The sequence below is a fragment of the Fusarium proliferatum genome (genome assembly GCF_900067095.1).
Source record: "Fusarium proliferatum ET1 genome assembly, contig: FPRO_scaffold005, whole genome shotgun sequence".
Classification (NCBI taxonomy): Eukaryota; Fungi; Ascomycota; class Sordariomycetes; order Hypocreales; family Nectriaceae; genus Fusarium; species Fusarium proliferatum.
In genome coordinates, this window is record NW_022194794.1 from 1,819,688 (window position 1) to 1,840,250 (window position 20,563).

General features: G+C 50.0%; 8 protein-coding genes across 8 annotated transcripts; 2 read left to right on the forward strand and 6 right to left on the reverse strand.

The window, feature by feature from the left end:
* Positions 1-540: 540 nt before the first annotated feature.
* On the reverse strand, positions 541-1,965 carry FPRO_10858 (uncharacterized protein; the record flags this gene model as incomplete). Its single annotated transcript, XM_031231867.1, has 2 exons — positions 541-1,399; positions 1,445-1,965. The coding sequence occupies 2 exons, from the start codon at positions 1,963-1,965 to the stop codon at positions 541-543; spliced, it is 1,380 nt and encodes a 459-aa protein (XP_031081861.1).
* Positions 1,966-2,295: 330 nt separating this feature from the next.
* FPRO_10859 (uncharacterized protein) lies at positions 2,296-4,016 on the forward strand (the record flags this gene model as incomplete). Its single annotated transcript, XM_031231868.1, has 4 exons — positions 2,296-2,526; positions 2,577-2,846; positions 2,899-3,103; positions 3,154-4,016. The coding sequence occupies 4 exons, from the start codon at positions 2,296-2,298 to the stop codon at positions 4,014-4,016; spliced, it is 1,569 nt and encodes a 522-aa protein (XP_031081862.1).
* A 323-nt stretch (positions 4,017-4,339) lies between these two features.
* FPRO_10860 (uncharacterized protein) lies at positions 4,340-6,291 on the reverse strand (the record flags this gene model as incomplete). The annotated part of the gene is made up of 7 exons (XM_031231869.1): positions 4,340-5,001; positions 5,053-5,295; positions 5,343-5,417; positions 5,474-5,837; positions 5,894-6,060; positions 6,113-6,146; positions 6,220-6,291. 7 exons carry the CDS (start codon positions 6,289-6,291, stop codon positions 4,340-4,342), a joined length of 1,617 nt encoding a protein of 538 aa, XP_031081863.1.
* Positions 6,292-6,927: 636 nt separating this feature from the next.
* Positions 6,928-8,773, forward strand: FPRO_10861 (uncharacterized protein; the record flags this gene model as incomplete). The annotated part of the gene is made up of 3 exons (XM_031231870.1): positions 6,928-6,954; positions 7,008-8,208; positions 8,262-8,773. 3 exons carry the CDS (start codon positions 6,928-6,930, stop codon positions 8,771-8,773), a joined length of 1,740 nt encoding a protein of 579 aa, XP_031081864.1.
* Positions 8,774-9,035: 262 nt separating this feature from the next.
* FPRO_10862 (uncharacterized protein) lies at positions 9,036-11,154 on the reverse strand (the record flags this gene model as incomplete). Its single annotated transcript, XM_031231871.1, has 2 exons — positions 9,036-10,958; positions 11,095-11,154. The coding sequence occupies 2 exons, from the start codon at positions 11,152-11,154 to the stop codon at positions 9,036-9,038; spliced, it is 1,983 nt and encodes a 660-aa protein (XP_031081865.1).
* Positions 11,155-12,362: 1,208 nt separating this feature from the next.
* On the reverse strand, positions 12,363-13,511 carry FPRO_10863 (uncharacterized protein; the record flags this gene model as incomplete). The annotated part of the gene is made up of 1 exon (XM_031231873.1): positions 12,363-13,511. The coding sequence occupies one exon, from the start codon at positions 13,509-13,511 to the stop codon at positions 12,363-12,365; it is 1,149 nt and encodes a 382-aa protein (XP_031081866.1).
* A 450-nt stretch (positions 13,512-13,961) lies between these two features.
* On the reverse strand, positions 13,962-15,045 carry FPRO_10864 (uncharacterized protein; the record flags this gene model as incomplete). The annotated part of the gene is made up of 2 exons (XM_031231874.1): positions 13,962-14,567; positions 14,755-15,045. 2 exons carry the CDS (start codon positions 15,043-15,045, stop codon positions 13,962-13,964), a joined length of 897 nt encoding a protein of 298 aa, XP_031081867.1.
* Positions 15,046-16,550: 1,505 nt separating this feature from the next.
* Positions 16,551-19,106, reverse strand: FPRO_10865 (uncharacterized protein; the record flags this gene model as incomplete). Its single annotated transcript, XM_031231875.1, has 3 exons — positions 16,551-16,689; positions 16,746-18,867; positions 18,953-19,106. The coding sequence occupies 3 exons, from the start codon at positions 19,104-19,106 to the stop codon at positions 16,551-16,553; spliced, it is 2,415 nt and encodes an 804-aa protein (XP_031081868.1).
* Between the last annotated feature and the right edge of the window lie 1,457 nt (positions 19,107-20,563).

Sequence of the window (20,563 nt, forward strand, 5' to 3'; positions counted from 1 at the left end):
CATTTCTGTTTTTTATCCTTTTTTTTTGTTTTTTTTGCAACTGATTTTTGGAGTTATCATTGGGGGTGTTATGGACAGGCAAGCATCAGAAGGAGAAAAATTGTTTATTGGTTATTGTTTCACTTTTATCGGGATATTTCACGCTTTGTTGAAGGCGTTGACAGACGGGTGTCGCTGTGGTGAAGTCACATGGCAAGAACAGGGAGAGCCCCAGTTTGGATGCTTATGATTAATCAGGTGATCGAAATGAGTTGAATCATTTAATGATCTTATCTACTATATATATATTAATCTCATCGGTCCTTGGTTACCGATTGCGGTGAGTTTGTCTTCGGATAATCATAACCCCCGTCTTAAATCTTGTATCTCTATGGTTGTCTATTAAGGTTCTTATATGTGCCTAACCCCATAATAAGCTTAACCCGCCTAGAGAATCAATTATATATGTGCTTCGGGTTTATTTCCACATATCGTGGTAAACGTTGATGGCTTTTTTCGCCTCCCAGGAACAACGTTGGAATTGACACAATGCACATAAACTTAGACCATACGCAGCTGGAACCCTGCCCCCCTTTCTTCTTTATCCCGCCCCTGAAAAATGCCACTGAAGTCAGCATCGCCCAGCGACGCTGCCTGTCCACCACGCACAGGCGCATGAGGCTCTGCACGCCTTCGTCGTTCCTGATTCGCCTTACTAGGGAACGTTGGGAACATGCTCTCCGGTTTAGGCTTTGGGTCCTGTCGGAAGTACTCGTGCTGCAGCATCTCACTCGCCGACGGTCTTCTTTCAGGGTCAAGTGATAGGAGGTCACCCAGCAAATTGGCGCCTGCGGTAGTGAGGCCGGGAAAGCGAGCGCGAATGACAGATCCGGTAGCGCCTTGTGTCTTGGGAAGTCGCAATGAGCGCGCATTGGGGAGACGACGAAACCCAGGCCATATCTCTTCTGTGGGAACACCACAGAGCTCGAAGATGCGCGAGACTTGATCGACTTCATTCTTGCCCTGAAGAAGAGGCTCCCGGGTTATTAGCTCGCCAAATATACAGCCCACGCTCCACATGTCTACCGCCGCACCGTATGTCTTTGCGCCAAGTAGTAGCTCCGGAGCCCGGTACCAAAGAGTGACGACGAGTTGTGTTAGTTTCGGGGGAGGATCGCCAACATAGCGGGCCATACCAAAGTCGGCAATTTTCAACTGGCCACGGTTGCTAAGGAGGAGATTAGAGGTTTTGAGGTCGCGATGTATAATCCAGTTGTCATGGAGATATGCAATGCCTGACGTAAGCTGTAATAGGAGGCGCTTTACCTCGGAAGAGAGAAATGGCTCGGGCATATCATCAAGAATGGATTTTAGGTCGTGTTCGACGAATTCGAGGACGAGGAATAAAGAGCTGGCCTGGCTGTTAGCTGTAGTCTCCAACGCCAACCAAGTGTCATGTGCTTACTTGTCTGGCCGTGATACGTCGTCGCCTACAACCACTTCTTCCATGGTGACAATATTCCGGTGTTGGCAATCCTTTAATATTTGTATCTCCCGCAGGCCTGTGACGGGGAGCCCGTTTCGATCTTGAGGTTCCAGCTTCAACCTCTTGAGCGCGACAACCTTTCCCGTAGCTTTGTTTGTCGCCCGCGCAACCCAGCCGTAAGTCCCCTCCTCGATATCGTTTAGCTTCTCGTAATTCTCAACGCTTCTGCACTTCCCCCAGGCGCCCGATGGAAACCGCAACAGCTTCGCTGGAGGTGCCTTGCCTTGTTGGTTTGCGCCTGGTTCGGGGGTGATCCTGCGGCGCTTCGAGGGCCGGTCATCGTCAAGTTGGAGCGCTTTTTGTTGCGCAGCTTCTTGTGCTTTCTTCTCTTCTTCAATCTTTCGAGCCTTTTCTGCCTTCTTACGTCGCTTTTCTTCCTTGAGTTTGGCGTCGATACGGGCGTCTTCTTCGGTGTCGGCCCACCGAGATTTGCTGGACATAGCGGCCGTGGGAGACTGCGCGTAGCTTCTGTAACTAGTTTATGGATAGGAATCGAAACGAAAAACTTCCAAAGTCACGCATATGACGCTGTCTAATGGTGCCTGGGTTATGAGTGAAACAAGTTGGTGTTGCGGGGGGGAAACGTCCAAGTTGCCTTACCTAGTAGGTATGGATGGGCAAGTTTCTTATCTTATCAGTAAATACTTACTTCGAAAAGCATCGTCACTTGTTGCACTACTAGGTACAGCTTACATGGAAGTGAGAGCATCGCCAGCGGATTTATTCTGTAGCTAAGTCAATTACTCTCGCTCACAGGAGACAGGCTCAGGATGTTTAGGTCACTAGGCTCCAAACCTTTTGCGAGACTGAAACTGGACGGTGGCCGGTGTATACCATGGCCAAGCTTGTTCAATCCTTGTATTGGCCGGAGCCTCTCATCCACTGTTCGTAAACATCAAGATGCCACAGATATTGATGAGATATTCAAGAACGAGGACCAGAAGGAGAGCGAGAGACAGTGGTCAACGCCATTAGCCAAGCAGCTCTTCGCTGCTATATCAGTGAGTGAAACCCGCTACAAGTTCATGCTTATACTGACCATTCTTCTTAGACAACTGGACCTGTTCCGTTGGCCAGCTACATGCGCATGTGCTTGACTGGAGATATTGGAGGCTACTACACTGGGGCCATTGGTGAAGGTCGGGATCAGTTTGGCACAAAAGGAGATTTCGTTACATCGCCAGAGATTTCGCAAATCTTTGGTGAACTTGTCGGTATCTGGTTCATCGCTGAATGGATCAGCCAAGGTCGCCCTAAAGAGGGCGTCCAACTCATCGAGGTTGGCCCTGGTCGAGGTACTCTCATGGATGATATGCTTAGAGTATGTGACATTCATTGGTTGAGCTTGAAAGACTCACTAACTTGAATTATAGACCATTCAACGATTTCCCGCGATGGCTAATAGTATCGATGCTGTATACATGGTTGAAGCCAGCCGCGAACTGAGAAACACCCAGAAGCAACTCCTTTGTGGCCCGGATGCGCCATCATCAGAGTCAAAGTCTGGTTTTCATAGCCCCAGCAAGTACAACGGCAAGCAGATTGTCTGGACCGACACTATCAAGTCTATTCCAATTGGTAGGAAAAGCTCACATAATGTCACGGGTCTGGCTAACGGCAGTACGCAGGAACTGACAAAATGCCCTTCATAATCGCTCATGAGTTCTTTGATGCTCTCCCTATTCACAGCTTCCAATCCGCTTCAGCTCCTCCCCCTCAACCAAAGGCATCTTCACCGGCCTCGCCTGCTCAACTACCACCTAAGAACACCAAACCCGCTATGGAATGGCGAGAAATGATGGTCTCGCCGACGCCGCCGGGCGTCACTCACGCTCAACTTGGAACGCCAAAATCACAGCAAGATGAGCCGCCTCCTGAATTCCAGCTTACACTTTCATCCACGCCTACTCGCCACTCTCGTTTCCTCCCTGAGACCTCAACGAGGTACCGCAAGCTCAAGAATTTGCCCAATTCCGTCATTGAAGTGTGCCCAGATGCGTCCATCTTCGCTACAGACTTTGCAACTCGTATCGGCGGTTCTGAACAGTATCCCAAGACTAAGCCCAGCGGTGCTGCCCTTATTCTTGATTACGGAACGTCAGATACCGTCCCTATCAACTCCCTTCGCGGTATCCGGCACCACAAGCGAGTGAATCCCTTTTCTGCGCCTGGTCTGGTCGACTTGAGTGCAGATGTCGATTTCACTGCCATTGCTGAAGTGGCCATGTCAGCAAGTGAAGGCGTTGAAGTTCATGGACCCGTCAACCAGGGTGACTTTCTTGAGTTGATGGGCATCCGAGAGCGTGCTGAACAATTGACCAAGGCGTCGGGCGTCGACAAGGAGACTGCTGATAAGATCGACGGAGCCTGGAAGCGCCTTGTTGATAAGGGCCCTGACGGCATGGGGAAACTGTATAAAGCATTGGCTATCCTACCTGAGAATGAGGGTCGAAGACGACCAGTTGGGTTTGGGGGTGATGTCTTGTGTTAGCAATGGACATTGCTCGGCCGCTGTACTGCACCACGGTGCTTTAGGAGAATAAAGTCTGAAACGATATTGTAACAGTATGTAAATTGATCAAACCATTGTATCCTTATACGACAACTCTGATCTATCCAAACCCAAACCCAAAAGCCCATATACTACACGTATTACTCACTACCCACGCAAGAAAACGTTGCTTAATCGAAAACTCAGTTCAGTTCATTCATCAGTAAGATTTGATCCCTTCGACAACCCTACAATTACACAAACAGGATGCGCCCAGCTTTGATCGCATGCAGATTCAGCGTAAGTCAATTGCCATCCTCCTCTTACTTCGTTTTCACAAGCTTTGCGTCCTCCTCGTCACTTCCATCGTCTGAAAACTTGTCGCCATCCTCGCCTATAGCAAAAATGGTCTCATTCTCCAGTGACTCACGAGGAGCGGTACGAGTATTGTTTCTGGGTGGCTGAGCGCTGCTCTGCGACGCACTTGAAAAGGAGAGGACATTGGCGTTGCTTGAGTCGTTGCGAGTCTTGCCCACTTCGACGTCCTCGTCATCCGAGTCTTCTCCTGGAACACCGATATCGCCAAGGTCAAAGTTGCCATCGTCATCTTGAGCAATCTCATCACTCATGGCAAAGCGGCGGTTGTTGGAAGTAGGGCGCCAAAGGTAGGCGATCCATGCGACGTCAGCAAAGTAGACAACGTTCAACCAGCCATCGAGGATGAACCATCGTGTTTTCCAGTGGAAAGGAACAAAGTCGGGATCGCTGGCTGAGGCAAAGGTGAAGCTGTTGAAGAAGAAGAAACCAAAGATGACCATGACACTGATGAGGATGGCCCACCAGAGCTTTCGGTACATGGCTTCCTTTGCGTGCTGCTTTCGCTCGCGGAGATCCTTGAGTGTCCAGTTGAGTGAGTTGAGTGTCCAGACATAGAAGGCAGTCAATGTGCCCGCCAGGGGTAGGACGATAAGAAGCACAAATGGGCCTATATTCAGTCAGATACGACTAATGAAACAGTTCATTATAGAGGTCTTACCAGCTGTCTCAGGGGTGATGGAGAGGAAAGTCAGTGAGTAGACCAGTCCAAACAGGAAATGAGCCGCTGCAAGCCATCGCACCCTAATCATGGTCCTACCGAGGGTGTGCTTCACAACACCATAGCCCATGCAGACAATAAGCAGCAAGAAGAACGAGAATGAGTTTCGGCCAGCGTTAAGAATTCCAACAATGGTAAGGAAAACCTTCGAGCCAACATTGGAGCCATGGCGGTTCTGGTATTCTATACTCGAGTTAGGACGGGTAGACTAAACCAAAGGAGAGGCAAACCATAGAAACCCCATGTTATGAGCATTTCCACCACTAAGAAAACGAGAATGGCCGTGATGTAGTTTTGCACAGCCACTGAGTAAGGTCAGCATGCAATTAGCTGAAGCAGCGTATACGAGGTTCCTGCTTACATATGTCATGCCTGTGCTGATAGTACAAGAAACCCCAGTAGGCAGCAAGGAGAGCATACAAAATACTCATGCCACCATAGAAGGGCAACTTAGGAATCTGGGTTGCCTCTAGCTCGCCATAAGCGTTGCGATATTCGACTACTAGGTCGTACTTCTTTGTGTTTACCACATCTGTAAGAACGCAGTAGTATCCGGTCTTCTTGATAGCATAATTGATTGGAGCCGCATCGTTGAGGTGGACAGCCTTTGTGAGGACCACGCTCGAAGACTTCTTGTGGACGTCGGGATGCAGGATGAATTTGCCAATATCGGTCTTGTTACAGTAACCTTGCTTGACGAAATCGTCACCACAGACGCCAAGTCGCTATCATGTGTCAGAAGAGTGCGTGCGTGGCATGATATGGAATCGCCAGCACTTACGTTGCCGGGAGTATTCGGATCGGGGATTCCAACGAGGTTTCGGTCCTTCCACTCAAATATCACCAGGCTCGCAATCGGATCCTTTACATCGGAGTTGCTGGTGTTGAGGAACTTGACGAGGATGAATGGGTCAACGGGCCCACCCCATGAGGTTTTGCTGTACATGCCTGGAACATGTTAGATCCAAGAGTCGCCTTGCATGTTGGAGACATGACCTACCGGTACAGTATTCTTGATAGCCTTCCTTCTCGCTCTAGATGACAGAGACGTTAGTATTTGCGATCCGAACGATTCGCATTGCATCGCAGGATGGAGGCCGCCCGTACCAGTCCAATCTCATAAGCTTGGGTTGTCCAAAGGGACATGCCCAACACGAGCAGTCCCGTTAGGAACCTCATGATTATTATGTCGGTGGTCGCAGCGGGAGCGTCGGCGTGCTATGGTGAGATACGTGGGGGCGACGTTGGAATCAAGAAGGCCGAAATTCAAGACGAGAGACCAAACGTGCGAGACCAAAGGGAGCTTGAGCAACGTTTAAGTGGTGGCACGGGAGCTTCTCAATTTATGGAGCATATCGAGCCTGTCGAGAGTCCTTTCTAGCGTCGTCCTTGTCGACTCGGAGACGATCGATATTTTGTAGAGTTGTTGGGCGATACGGGTAATTGATGAGTCAAATTCAATTAGGTAGATCGGGGTTTGAAAGAAGATGCCTCGAGTTAATAAGTGACGAGTTGCAGATTCAAGGGAGTAACCAACGTGTATACGTAATTGGTCGCCGGTGATGCCAGGTCAGCACCAGCGGCAGGAGAAGCCAAGGGCCCCTGTTTTCCCATTGGCTCAGAGATCCACGATAGCGATAAGCCCCAGGTCGTCTCAGGCACCATGTTAGCTGCTAAGGTGCCCACAGCCTAGCGTGGTGGCGCATCATAAGTCTAACGTACCTATAGTTAGTCCATGAATGCGACTGTGAAATTCCATCTTCATCATCATAGCTTCTTTTCCCCCCAAGTTCTTTACGTTGAACCAGCGCAACAATGGGTAAAGGAACAGACAAGCTCTATGTAGGTCTACTCGTCTAACAAAACTCACGTTCCATCTGACTCAATGACTCCAGATTACACACTCAGAGTGGTCCTCAGCCGACGCCTTCTCCCCCAGTGTTGGCGCAGGCGCTTCTTCTCGCAATCAAAACGCCAGTGCATCATTTCGCCGTCTTCCTTTTAACTTTTGCGCAGCCAGTCTCCAACCCTTCAAGAACCCTGTATGCACCCCCGGTGGAACGATCTTCGACGTTGAGGTCATCAGCGCCTGGCTTGACAAGCACCCCAACCAGAACCCCGTCACTGGCGAGTCTCTACAAAAGAAAGATCTGATCCGTCTCAACTTTGCTCGGAATTCAGAATCAGACTCTCTTGGCGTGGGCTTGAGCGACGGAAAAGGCGACTTGATCGATCCGGTCACCTACAAAGTCTTCACCGACAACACCCATATTGTTGCCATTCGTCATGGGACCTACGCCAATGTCTTCGCTTGGGATACGGTCGAGCGTATGAATATCAAGGCCAAATCCTGGCGTGACCTCGTCGATGATGAAGAGTTTAGTCGCGCCGACATAATTACACTTCAGGATCCCCAGAGTGCGGCAAGTCGCAACCTGGACCAGTTCAAGTACCTGAAGGATGGCGAGCAGGCGCAATTGACCAAGGAACAGGAGGACGAGCGCAATGCCGGCAATATCAACTCCAGTGCATTAGGAAGCCTGGGCGACAAGGTTTCGCGTGCGAAAGCCGCGGTGGAGAAGGCGCGCAAGGCACGTGAGCAGGGCGGTGATATCAATCGTAGCTCGACTGCCCTCACCAAGCCTACTGCTGCCAACAATGTTGTCCGCCATTCTATGATCAAGGACAAGAAGCTGGCTGCTAACTCGGCAGCTTACACCACGGGCAAAGCCGCCGCTAGTTTCACCAGCACAGGACTGACACCTGAGACGAGCGGCGAGAGAGCTCTGCTGACGGATGAGGAGTATATGCTAAAGCCCAAGCGAGTCAAGACAACCGGGTATGCCAGAATAGAAACAAATCTGGGCGACATAACAATCGAGCTGTATCCTGAGTTTGCACCCAAGGCTGTGTGGAATTTCATAAGATTAGCACAGACTGGCTACTACAAGGGTGTAGCCTTTCATCGAAACATCCCAAACTTTATGATTCAGGGCGGTGATCCATCAGGCACGGGCCGAGGCGGGCAGAGTATATGGGGAAAGTATTTCGATGATGAGTTCGACGGTCCAATGTCACACAATGCCCGAGGAACGAGTTAGTAACCCATCATAAGCATGTTGTAGTCCTCGCTAACCTCTGATCACTAGTCTCCATGGCCAACAAGGGCAAGAATACAAACTCAAGTCAGTTCTTTATTGCGTATAAGCCCACGCCACACCTTGACCGCAAGCACACAGTCTTTGGAAAGGTTGTCGAGAATCTCAATATTCTTTCCAAGATGGAGGATGTACCTACAGATGGGTCTAGCCGACCCCTCAACAAAATTGTTATCAAAGACATCGTTATCTTTCACGACCCTTTCGCCGAGTTTCAGAAACAAAAACAGGAACACGAGCGTCAGACCAGGGAGCAGGAGAAGATTCAGTTACAAGGTGGCACAGACGATGACAAGACAACATGGACCGGCAAACGGATACGCAATGACGGCACTGTTGAGAGCACAGGCGCCGGTGAGAGCGTTGGCAAATACCTGAAGACCGCAACTCATCAGAACACAGCGACGACCAACGAGGCTGATATTGAGGACGTTGACACGTGGGAGGAACCAGCACGCAAGAAGATTAAGGGGGGTGGTTTTGGGAACTTTGACAGTTGGTAAATTAAGCAATGGGAAACATTTCGTCCATGCTATGCTGCAACGCGTCGGCAATCCATCCAAAAGGTGACGGGTATGTGCACTCTACATCTCGTCTCATCTAACAGAAATTATGCTAAGAATTGAAAAAAGCCCGTTGGTATTGCAACCATGGCATATAACTTGTCGCCATATGTCTCAATTTGATGCCCGATCGAATGGCGAAAAGTAATGGGGAGCGAATCCAAATATGGCACGCTCAAGTCAGGCTCGGCGCTCAGATGGATTAGACTGTTGACGGTAGAGCGTTTGCGTCAACCGTGGGAAGCTTGCTGAGGAGTGATGGGCTAAGAGTCAGGGGGTTATCCTTCTCCTGCAATAGTCCCGCCACCACACGCGCTTGCTCCAGACCAGCTTCTCTGTGGATAGCTTGCAGGCCCTCGATGGCATATTGTTTAGTTTCTGGGGAACATGCCGATGACATACCTAGCATGTACAACGGCCAGATGATGGTATTATTTGCCGACGCAAGGCTCATGAAACGAGTGACATCGTCGGTGTGAGGCGTCGACTGCGTTGGATCAAATAGTACCGGACTACCACCGCTACTGGATGTATCCTCTCCCGGGCCGACTCGTGAGTCTTGCGCAAATGGCGACGATATAACACGGCATGCTTGTTTCTTGGCTGCAATCGAAACCGTGTGCCCTTGGTCCTTCTTGTTCCTTATGTCCCGGATACTAACAACTCCGAGATGCTGGGGAACGCTGGCTGCAATTGCTTGTCCTAGCATATCCAACACTTTGAGGGATTTGGCAAGTAACTGGAAATGATTGTCTGATAGTGTAGTGCGGTCAGCCAATCCCACGGCAGCGCAAAGCTGCTCGACGAGCGTTTCCAGCAGCATCATCCTTATTCCGCGCACCATATTCCAAGTGGTGGATTGAAGAAGCCCAGCATAGACGTGGCATATTTGTCCTGATACTCGAGGGTCCGGTTGCGTCAGCTGTACGCGATGGTACTTCCAAGATTCTGGCAGTCCGGATAGTATCGATGAAAATTCCTTCTCAACATTTGATATGGCGGCGACAACATCATCAAGACCGACTAGTTTTCTCGTGTTGATGTCGTAGCGCACCTGTAGTGCTTTGTATATGGGATATGCCACATGAAAATCAGGTCCTCCGAGTTCTTCAGAAGGGGGAATCTCGCATCGGAGGTCTATTAGTGTTTGTGGCATAGGTAGGCCGCTCTGTATGCAGCTTATAAGAACTGTATGGCAAAGCATGAGAAACATGCGAGCACCAGCTTTGCTTCGAAACTGGGCAGAACCTCTAATGTTTGCCAGGGCAGCAGCTCCGTTAACGTGGTCTTGCCAGGCACGCATCGTATGGGAACTGTATCCCGAAACAAACTCGAAAGTGCCGAGTATCAAGACCGCGAGCATGGTTGTGTCTTTCACAACCTCGATTGGGTCTCGAAGTGCACGGTGCGTCAATCCGAGGGCGATAGCATAACTCTCTTGTGCCCGTGTCATAAGATCTGGGGATCGGAAAACCTGCGAGCATCCTGCAAGTCCAACAGCTGTCATACTGACAGTGACAGGATCAACTTGAGCCTGTGCCGAGTCCGGAGGTTTCCATACATCGTAAATAAAAGCATAGTTTTGATAAGAGCCTCTGTCGGCTACAACGTAGCGAGAGAAGAAAAAAGCAGTGCCCTTGTCTTGAAGTTCAGGTGATAGAGCGTCATCCAAGTGATCGCGGTCTTCAGTTGTTTCACTTGGACCAATGACATCGCTGGCATCACTCGGGCTTTCATGAGAGGTTTCCGATGGAGACCGGCTCCAGTCGTTAATCAAAGCGGAAAGGACAGGCGCGCGGCAGCGAGTGCTAGATTTCCGAGCACGTCTGGCTTTGACCTTGTTTGATTTCTCTGTCTTGGTGGCAGGGGCAGGGGCTGCACTGGACCTCGGGTCAATGGCGAACGTCGGTGGTGACTTGATAGTCACAACGGATGATGGGGGAGATGTTGAGGCCGAGGCGAGCTCCTGGCTAACAGGACTCTTTTGTGATTGATTAGATCGAGCCCGTGTCTTGACCGCTTTCTTGATAACATGGGAACTTTCATCTCTAAACATTAGATCGACGAGATTGCGGTAGCCAGGGCATGGCTGATTCTTCTTCTCGCATTGCGTACATGCTGGCTCCTTTTGGTCACACTTGATTTTGATATTCACTTGTCAGTAAGAGCACTGGGAAACAGGCTGAGAAGACGACGGCCGGGAGGCTATGGGTATCTGACGGAACTCATGTGGATTGTGGTAATGGACTGGACCAACTCACCCGAATCTTGCGACGGCGGCAGGTGGAGCAGCCACCAGAGGGCTTCCCGCAATATACCATGACGGCTTGTATAAGAGAGGCAAGACGCACGGCCTCGTAATTAGAATCTCAGACTGGTCAAGTCGAGATAAGAGAACGTGAGGTCAAAAGGGATGGCGCTTTGGCAGTCATGACATGATGGGCACCTATCAGTGAGAGAGCTATTACGGCAAGGTCAAAAAGACCGTGTGTAGGTCGTCTAAGAAGCTCTTGGGTTAAGATAGGTTCCAAGGGATGACGGTAACTGTTGGCGGGGATCGACAGAGGCGGCTAGGAACCCGGGAAGTGCGGAGTGTTTGTGTGGTATGATGGATTGTCCCCGAAGTAGGTATCAGTGATATGGCCTGGTCTGGGGTATCGTAATTCCGTAAATCGGAAGTCATTAAAGTCGGTGTCGATGTCAGGAACGAGGGAAGAACAGAATGATTATCTCGAGGCGGGACCAAAGGAACGGAATTGGAAAAAACAAGGGTCTATGGCCAAAGATTAATTTAGATGTGAGAGGGAAAAGTATCTTTGGTACGGAGCAAGTAGGTCAAGCCATAAGGTACCTACCTACCTACGTACCTAAGGTAAGGATCCATGGGCATATGCAATCACTGAAGGAGGAATAAGGGTTGTATGCGGAATGATTGGATCTCTTCCTTCCTTTGGATTGGATTGGATTGGATTGGACGTGATGCAACTTGTTAGCTGCAGATTGGGTGGGCAGGCGCGGGCCTGGCTGTGCTCCTCCTCCAGGTTGTCTCGGTGTGTAGCTCAGTGACTTTGCATATTACCAATACCTTAAATGAATGTCCTGCCCCTCAGTTTGTGATTCATTACCTGGTACTCCGTACATCTATGTACACTATGAGAGGGAAATGCTACGAACTATTTATTTCTGGTATTGGCAATAAGCCCATGATCTGGTCCGCATACTCTCCGAGTGACAGGGTAATACCAAGAGCAAGACTCAATGATCACCCTGTACCTTGAAATAAAACTTGAGGCCCTCAACGTCACAGTTCAAGATCGTTAGTCTACTAGGTATGCAACCCTTTCATTCCTTGATTGCGGCTGTGGCAGATGCTATTAACAGCCACAACCGCATGCCTTACATACATGATAAAGCCTGCTGAGGGCGCCATGTTAGTTTAGTCGTTCGTTCGACTGAGCCCGTTCATTTTCTCGGCGGATTTAACTTGGTGAGACCTGACAGCTGTTGAAATTTTCACAGTCTGTTTCTTTTACTGTCCTCCAACATGAACAGTCAAGACCTTTGGTCTCCCATCATTCAAGAATCCGCTCTGATCAACTCCGCCTGATGCACCAACATCATCATATGGAAACGCATACCCCTTCCCCTCGAGCGTGACCTCATGACAGATTCTAGAGTAGTGATTTGTCTTTCCCTCTCCTTTGCAGTAATACTCTTCAACCTTCTCCCCCTCGGGCTGTCGGGAGTTACCCGATAACGTCGCCCGGTTCAGCGCCGCCACAATCCGGGCTCCAACGTTGAGCTGTGCCGGCGTCACATCCGGGCCGCCAGCAAACGGTCCCGTGCTGCAAGACACGATGTCCCGCGTAGATGGCTTCTCAAAGTGAAAGCCAAGTTTGTCCTTTCCAACATCTTTGAACACTAGTTTGCCATCGTGGACGCGACCCCTAACATCGCCCCATTCTGCCTGCGTGTTGATTTCGATGTCCTCCTTTTCGTAGCGCTTCCACGCCGCGTCAATCTCTGGCGCAAAGTAATTCTCCAGCAAGCCCGGATGCAACTCTGCACCGGCGTTTGGGCTTAATGCTCGGAGGTTGGAGCCCGACTTGGATTTGACGACAAGTCTCTCCCAGCCCGCGCCATCCTTCTCGCCCTGACGCTTCAAACCCTCGGAGACCTGATCAAGCCCATCCTTGGGCATGCCCGGAACACGCGTGACTTGGCCTGCCTCGTTCTCAAGCTCCAGACCGATCGGAATGCTAACGAAGTCAACATATGACACGTTAACGTACAGCTGATCGTTGTTGTAGGTGAACTCGCAGAATCCCCAATCAGCGTCAAAGTTGGCATCAGTTGGATTCGTTACAGACGGTTCAACCACAGCTGGCCCTGGGTTGATAAGAAATGCGATTGGCTTGTCTTTGCAGAACCAGATTCGCCCTCCAAATATATGCGGTATCCGCACTTTCTTTTGAGCTCCTGGTCCTCCAACGGGAATGGCGATATCTGCACCGACGGGCTGTAATATCCCAGACGGCGACTTTGGCCGATGAACCGTCTCTCCATCCGCGAGAAGAATCAAAACGCCCTGTTCATCTCGACCTGTGACGTGTGCAAAGAGGGACTTGGAGTCTGTATGATTGATGAGAATAATGTCTAGGAAAGGTTCTGTAGGCATATTCGCAAAGTGTTGCTCACTACCAGGATAATATGATGGATAAGGTAAGGTAGTGAAGGATATGAGAGCAGGTTGGCCAATTTTATTGAAGAAAGGATCTGTTACCTATTAAATGCATCTATGACCCCTCACCTCACAAGCCAGCCTCTGCCTTGATTTAGGCCCAGTTTTGTTGGTTTCTTGGCCAAGGTAAAGTAGAGGCAATGGAATTGGATGCTTAAGGTAAGGGAGAGGAGATTTGAAGCTCTGATTCGACTACGTCAGTACTCACTGATTCCAGGTTTCTGAGCATCCAACATATCGATAGTGCAGATAGGAGGTCAATCGAACAGAATAGTACATGTCTTGAATACTTCAAATTCTCTTGTCTGCGCCATAAACCATAACGAAACATCGATTCCAACCACGGCTCCAAGCCCTCAAACTCGTAGCAGATAATTAAGTACCCATTCACACCACTAAGAAAACATGGCTCAACTGCAGAAGCGGCATTACCAGGCCAACAGTCAAGACGCAGACAGAGTTCACTTGCGCGATTCTCCTTGGGCTAGCACCTGCACTATCGATTTCATCATTATCCGAATCATTTATCGCACACACCGGATTTTCCTTTGATGATTCGTGACATCGTCTCACCAGTTGCGACTGGCGCTCACTGTTCGATGAGTTGAAGTAGGCTTTGACATAACTGACAGTGACTGTGGCATCCTCTTTTGGAGGCCCCCCTGACCATAACGGATTGCCGTTACTCCAATGCTGAAGTATCAAATGGCCCCCAGAAGAAGGCATGTCGCCTCCTTTCATGTGGGCGAGCAGATTACCGTCAGCGTAGAATAGGACCTGTCCTGGAAGGTAGTCAAAGCGGTACTCGTGAAAGGCGCCTGTCGGGTCGAAATCTAGCTTGACTCGCTTGAAACTGCCGGTTTTGCTGGCATCATAGCCAGCCTCCAAGGATTTCTTGGACTGAACAACCAGATTAATAGGGTATATACCATTATCGTGGTCAAAGTCTTGAGAAAGGAACTCGATATCGATCTCCTGAGTATCGTTAAAATACTGTTCATTGGTCAGTTTCATTCATCGCTCTTGACATCCGATTACTCGCCCAGAAGAAAGCGGCACAGGTGCCCTTGATGTCCGTCAGTTTCATTCCTGCTCGGAATGATCCCCAGTGAAGGTCAAGCCTGGCTGTATCGACTTCGCTCGACGGGATTGCATCGTCTTTGTTGACTGCACTTCTTACGCGCAGCTCAAGCCCAGAACCATCCCCAGACTTTGTTCCATGAGTGTTGACATTGTTGGGCAGGAATGCTTTGCTGAAGTTACCCCTACCATCTGCTGCCGACACTGTAAAGTTTTGGGCTAACCAATCGTGCCCTTCAGAGATGCTGTGCAGCTGGCTGAACTTGGTCTCCAGCCGATCAGTGAATACTATTTGGCTTTCGCCTTGAGGGTTTTTGATCGAGTAGCCACACTCGCACGCTCCAGAAACCAGACGAGCAGTCGCAAGAAGATGTGTGAGAGGGAGGATCATGATGGTAATAGAAGTGATTGGGTATTCTTAACAGAATTGGCTCTCTTGGCTGTGACGAGCGGATTTCAACATTGACACCATGTAAGTTGTAAGTCTCAAGTCATAAGGTACCTACCTACTTGGGCTGGACAACCTCGAATGATTTATCGGAGGTGCCTGCTTTGCAGCTTAGGTGGTCCATGGAAGGAGGTTCTCCAAAGCTCGAGGGAAACTTCCATGGACAGGACAAGGCAGGTAGGTACCGACCTAGGCACCTATGCCTGCATGTGTGGGAGAAAGAGCATCTCGTACTAGGTAAATATGGTGCTTTGTTGCTGCACCTACCTACTAACCTACTAACCTACTAACCTACCTACCTAGGTTAGTACCTTAGTAGGTAATGACTTATGAGTATATTTTGTTGTAGGGCATGAGAGACCTTTTTTGTTTTGTTTTGGTGGTGGTGATAATGCCGCCTTTGGTCTGCCCATGACTCCCTGGACAATTTACTTTGCTTCGGGAGCTGATCGCTTTCAACATGTCACGGACGTCATAAAGGACAAGAAATGATTTTTTGACAGGTGCTGATTATTCAAAGCAAACACTATTCATCTATACACGAGTATGGGCCAGCCTCCTCTTGACGGTATGCGACGCTGCGTCGTGGCCCAAAAAAGGGGTTCCCAGGACAGGCCAGATCATGCTATTACCGTCATATGGCCGCAAAAGAAACAATCTGTATATCGAACAAGGTATCTGAAAGCCAAACTGAACAATTCGACAAAAAATAAGTCAAAGATAAATAGGAGAAGAATCGAACAAGAGGCGAAGCAGAACAATGCCATACCATAAGAAGAAGCAGACCAAGACGGAACCGAGCGTTGAAAACTGCCCGTAAAACGGCAGAAAGAAACACGCAAAATATTATAAGACGAAAACAATAAAGGTGCCATAGCATATAGAACAGGGGAAGTAGAAGGCGACAACAGCCATCTTGGACCTGCCAACTGAACTGCCATCGCAGTCATTAGCCTGCGCTGTCACTACGCAAATGATCCAGTTCCCCCTGTCCGGGGCACAAGCCCAATGCGAAAACCGTTTCCCGATCCCCTTCCTTGACCCCAATTAATGCCCGTTTGACCCTTTGTAACCATGCAATAAGGAGAGACGTAAACAAAACAACAAAGCATGACGTTTCCAACTAAAACAACAACAGACTTGCAATGATAAAACTGCAGTAGACTGGACATTGCAATTACCCGCCCTGTCTCGGGTATCGCCAAGGAGATAGTGAAATAATAACCACAAGGAGACTGCAATAAGCAAATTCATAGGAGACGGGACGAGTCCAACTCCCTCCCGAGCCCTTCACGCCGGAGCCGATCAAGTCAGAGAGGAACGAATTAACCCACAACCAAAACCAAACATAATCAAGCAGAGAGGTATATGCCTAGGAGAAAAGGAAAGCCCGAACCGGCCCGAGGGCAAACAAAGGAAAAAGTCATTTCAGTCATGGCCAATTAGTTTTAGTACACGCTATCCTCATCTGCCCCCTGCGAGATCATCGAGGGAGTCGAGACATTTGAGGATGCTTCAGGATCATCGACATAGCCGACAAGGGCCTGAGAATGCAGTTTGAAGGCGTCGCCCATAAGTCGTGTCATGCTGTGTGCTGTGTTAGTAATGTAATTCTGAGAGATGTTTGCACCGTTGATACATACCCCCAAACAACAACTTCATCGAGTATCGAACCCCAGAGTCGTGCGACAACCGCGCTCAGCTGAGACATGTAGTTCTCATCAATTTCCTTCACAAGAAGCTGTCGGACCTTGTTGTACATGGCCATCTCTTCTTGAGTCGCAGGCTCCTCGTCATGTTCCAGACGATACAACCACAGCGATAGGATGATCATGAGATCCATTCCGCAGAGCGCATGCTCCACGCTCCAGTTAGTAGGCGATACACGGGCAATCCATCTCACTCCTTGAGAAACAACCGTCTCTAAGCAGTTGTAGCATTCCTCAATAACCTTGATCATCTCAGTCGAGCGCTTGACACGATCCCGGGCATGCGTCATCGCAGCAGCAACCTCATAGGACTCATGATAGCGAAGCGCTTCCTGGACCGCCTTGAGGTCAACTTCCAGGCGGACACGAGCATTACGGTACATAGCTTTCGCGTTGAAGATTAGAGGATGGCCTTTGTGGGGAGCACTGATCGGTACAGGAAAGGCTTCGGCCTCACACATATCGACGGACTTTTCCCATGTTTCTAGCGCCAGCCGCAACTTGTACTCTGTTACCACGTCTTGCAGTGCTTCAGGACTGCGCTTGTGATACCAGACCTCAAGAAACAGAGCGTTGATCATGACGCGGGTGCCGAAGGTGCTGTATCGAAGCGTCTCGCCCTGAAAAAGATTGTCGTGAGCCTCCATGAAGGTCACAGTAGTGGAAGCTGCCAGGTGTTCTTGCCATACCGCCTCGTCTGGTACCTGCAAGTTCCATAGCGTTTCGGTAGAAGGAAGCTGTAAATCTTCAAACTCGCTGAAACTGATGGCCGGCGTGTGGTTGTAGGTAAGTGTCAAAAGACCGAAGAAGATGTAGACAGCGTAATATGTACGACGGCAGCCCTCATCTTCTACCCACTCGGCACGAGTGGGCTTTGCACCTGACCGAGCTTCTTGTCGAAGCTTCAGCTCGTACCTGTTACCCGCGACCATGTTGGCGAGTAGACTCTTGATTGAGCAGGTCCACTCCAGGCCCTTAGGGTCACCACTCCAGCTAGCAAAGATCATGTTGAGGAGGTTGCTCTGCATGGTCCACAGGGGACACTTGCGGGAGCTAAAGTTCTCCTTGCTTTGTAGGAACTGGTTGACCAGAACCTTGGAGCCAATGTGAAGCATGTATGCTTGTTCTTGGTCGAAAGCATAAAGAGCGCCAATGCTGAGAACGGCCAACAAAAGCTGGGGTGAGACCTTGGTGGGATGAAATGAGGCAGGATGCAAGAAAGGCAAATGGTGATGGAATAGACCGAAGTATGTTGAAAGGTACCGATTCAAGGAACCTAGGCCTGGTAGGCGGAAACCCTCAGGGATGGCGTGCTCGCTGTCGGCACTGCGGATGTTGTCAAGGATAGCGTTACGCTCGTCATCCCCCATCACTTCAGGGGCCTTGTATCCAGGCTTGGATGACTCTGACGACCATGGAGATGGCAGCGTAGCTGTGGAGTTGGGCAACGAGTTGATCATAGACTGTAGAGCCGGTACCAGGCCATTACAGTTCTGTCCACTAATAGGAGGGAGTTGGTTCGAATTAGCTTGCAGGGTAGTTCCGCTAGTGAAAGAAGGTTGAGACTCGAATGACCCGGATGCACTGGACGTTATCGAATGGGCTTTGGGCTCGGCGACTGATTGAGACATAAAACCATCCCACTGAACCTGAGGTAATGCGATGGCGCCGGAGGGGTAGGTCACAGTTGACTCCATAGCAGAAGCATTGTGGGGTGAATAAGTCATTGATGGACTGTCCTCGTATGAGTGGTCTTCGCGCATAGCGGCGGTGGCCTTGTGATGTAGATCGGCTACAAGCATGGCAGCAGTCTCAACGTCAAAGATGCCATCAGCACCAGATTCCATTTGTTCCAGGGTTGAGGTATCAATAGCGATAGAAGATTTTGAAGGGGCACCGACCGCGCGAGTCTTGGGACCGGCCCGGCGCTTGCCATCGCTGTGAAGAGGTACGCCGCCGTCCTTGGCGTGGACGGTACGGTCATGTCTAAGAAGAAGGTCACGACGGACGAAGGTACTCCTACACTTCATGCACTTGAAAGGACGCTCTTTGGTATCTGCGAAAGAGTTAGTGTATGACCAAGAGAAGAGGGGTCGCGGGATAAAAGGTTTGGCATGAGGGCTAGCTGGTGGTACACGTACGTGATCGTTCATGGCGACTTCGGTGTTCGCTCCTGCTAAAGGCCCTGTTGCAGAACTGGCACTTGTATTTACGTTCGGGTGCCAGCGAGGCCTTTCGCGAAGACGCTGTCGAGGCCGCAGGGGGCGGGAGGACTGCTACGTTTGCACCGGGCATCTCAACGTGGTCAAGTCGCGATTCCTAAATTTGGGAGGCGACTAAGAACGACGCGAGTTTGCGATCGGTAATCGGACAATTAGGCTGGGCCCGACAGCACGATGGTTGAATATCGTCTGATTCGTAGGATATTGTGGCTCACGCTCTCGCTCTCGACTGCTAGCTCTTCGCTTGCGCGCGCGCTCCCGTGGGGTTTAAAGGGTGAAAGCGGTGATCTTGAGCGTAATGATGGTCATTGGATATGATTGATCGATGGTCATGGAAAAGCTGAGTTTATTGGTATTGGTTGAGAAATGAAGGCTCTGGATGGCCTCTTGAAAAATATGAACCGGTCGTGATGAGACGGGCGAAGTGTTGCGAGTTGGCTGTGGATGAGTCGAGCTGGTGATGGAGGGGAATTGGAAGAAGAAGGGAATAAAAGCGAGGGGAGCAGACGTAGAAGACTTAGAGGGGCGGACGGGAGGGAGGGGGGGGGAATCCGGAGGGGAGAGTGACCCGGGAGTTGGGGGGCACTTATTTTCTGGGTGGGGAGGGAAGGAGGGGAACATCCATGGAAAACCAAGGAGAGGGAATGAGAACAGAAGAGACGACAGGAGGGAGAGATGGAACGAGCGAGCGAGCGAGGGAGAGGGGTGGCTGAGAAGTTACTGGCTGAGGCTGGACTGATTGAGCGAGTGAGTGATGAGAGGGCTCTAATAGTTCACTTGTGCCAGCGAAGCACAGCATAGCACAGCACAAAAAGCATGGACAGACCAAGGCCGAGAGCACAGCACATACAGAGAGAGGTGTATGGAGTGTCTTGTCGACCTTCCTTGGCGGGCAATCATGGGCGTGGACGTGCTCACTGCCTAGGTACCTTGCTCTTAACGACTGAAAGAACCAATCTAGGGGAGGAAATAAAACTCAGGACCTTAATCCTCAGTGACAAAAAGACTTAGGTAAGTTTGCATAAATTTAGGATATCTTTTGCTAAGTTTATTTTAACACCCTACATTAAGGTCTGATGTTTTCTTGCTCCCCGAGGCCAATGCAGCACTATGCAGCAGCAGCAGCATCCAGCGTTCGGCCAGTAATGCTAGGCTAGTTAGCCCCTATCACACCCCTGTGAGTCCAGGCATCCGCCTCTGAGCACCTCGTACCGAACATGACCGGAGACCAGACTAGGTGAGCACAACTGACCTTGCCGAACCAAGCTCCGCTGATACAATAGCGGGGCCCAATTCGGTGGAGGGGCGACGAGGGGCAGTTCAGCCATTCATTTTTGCCCCTAAGCCACTTGTGGATGAACAAGAAGCAAGCAACTCAGCTTTGGACGAGGCGAGCAAGCACCGACAATGAAAATTCTGTCAGGAGAACCTAGTAGCCAACGCCATCCGTCAATTAAGAAGCAGCACAGACAATAATACAGAGAGACAGACAAGACTGGATTGTTGGACCAGGCACTATTTACACTACGG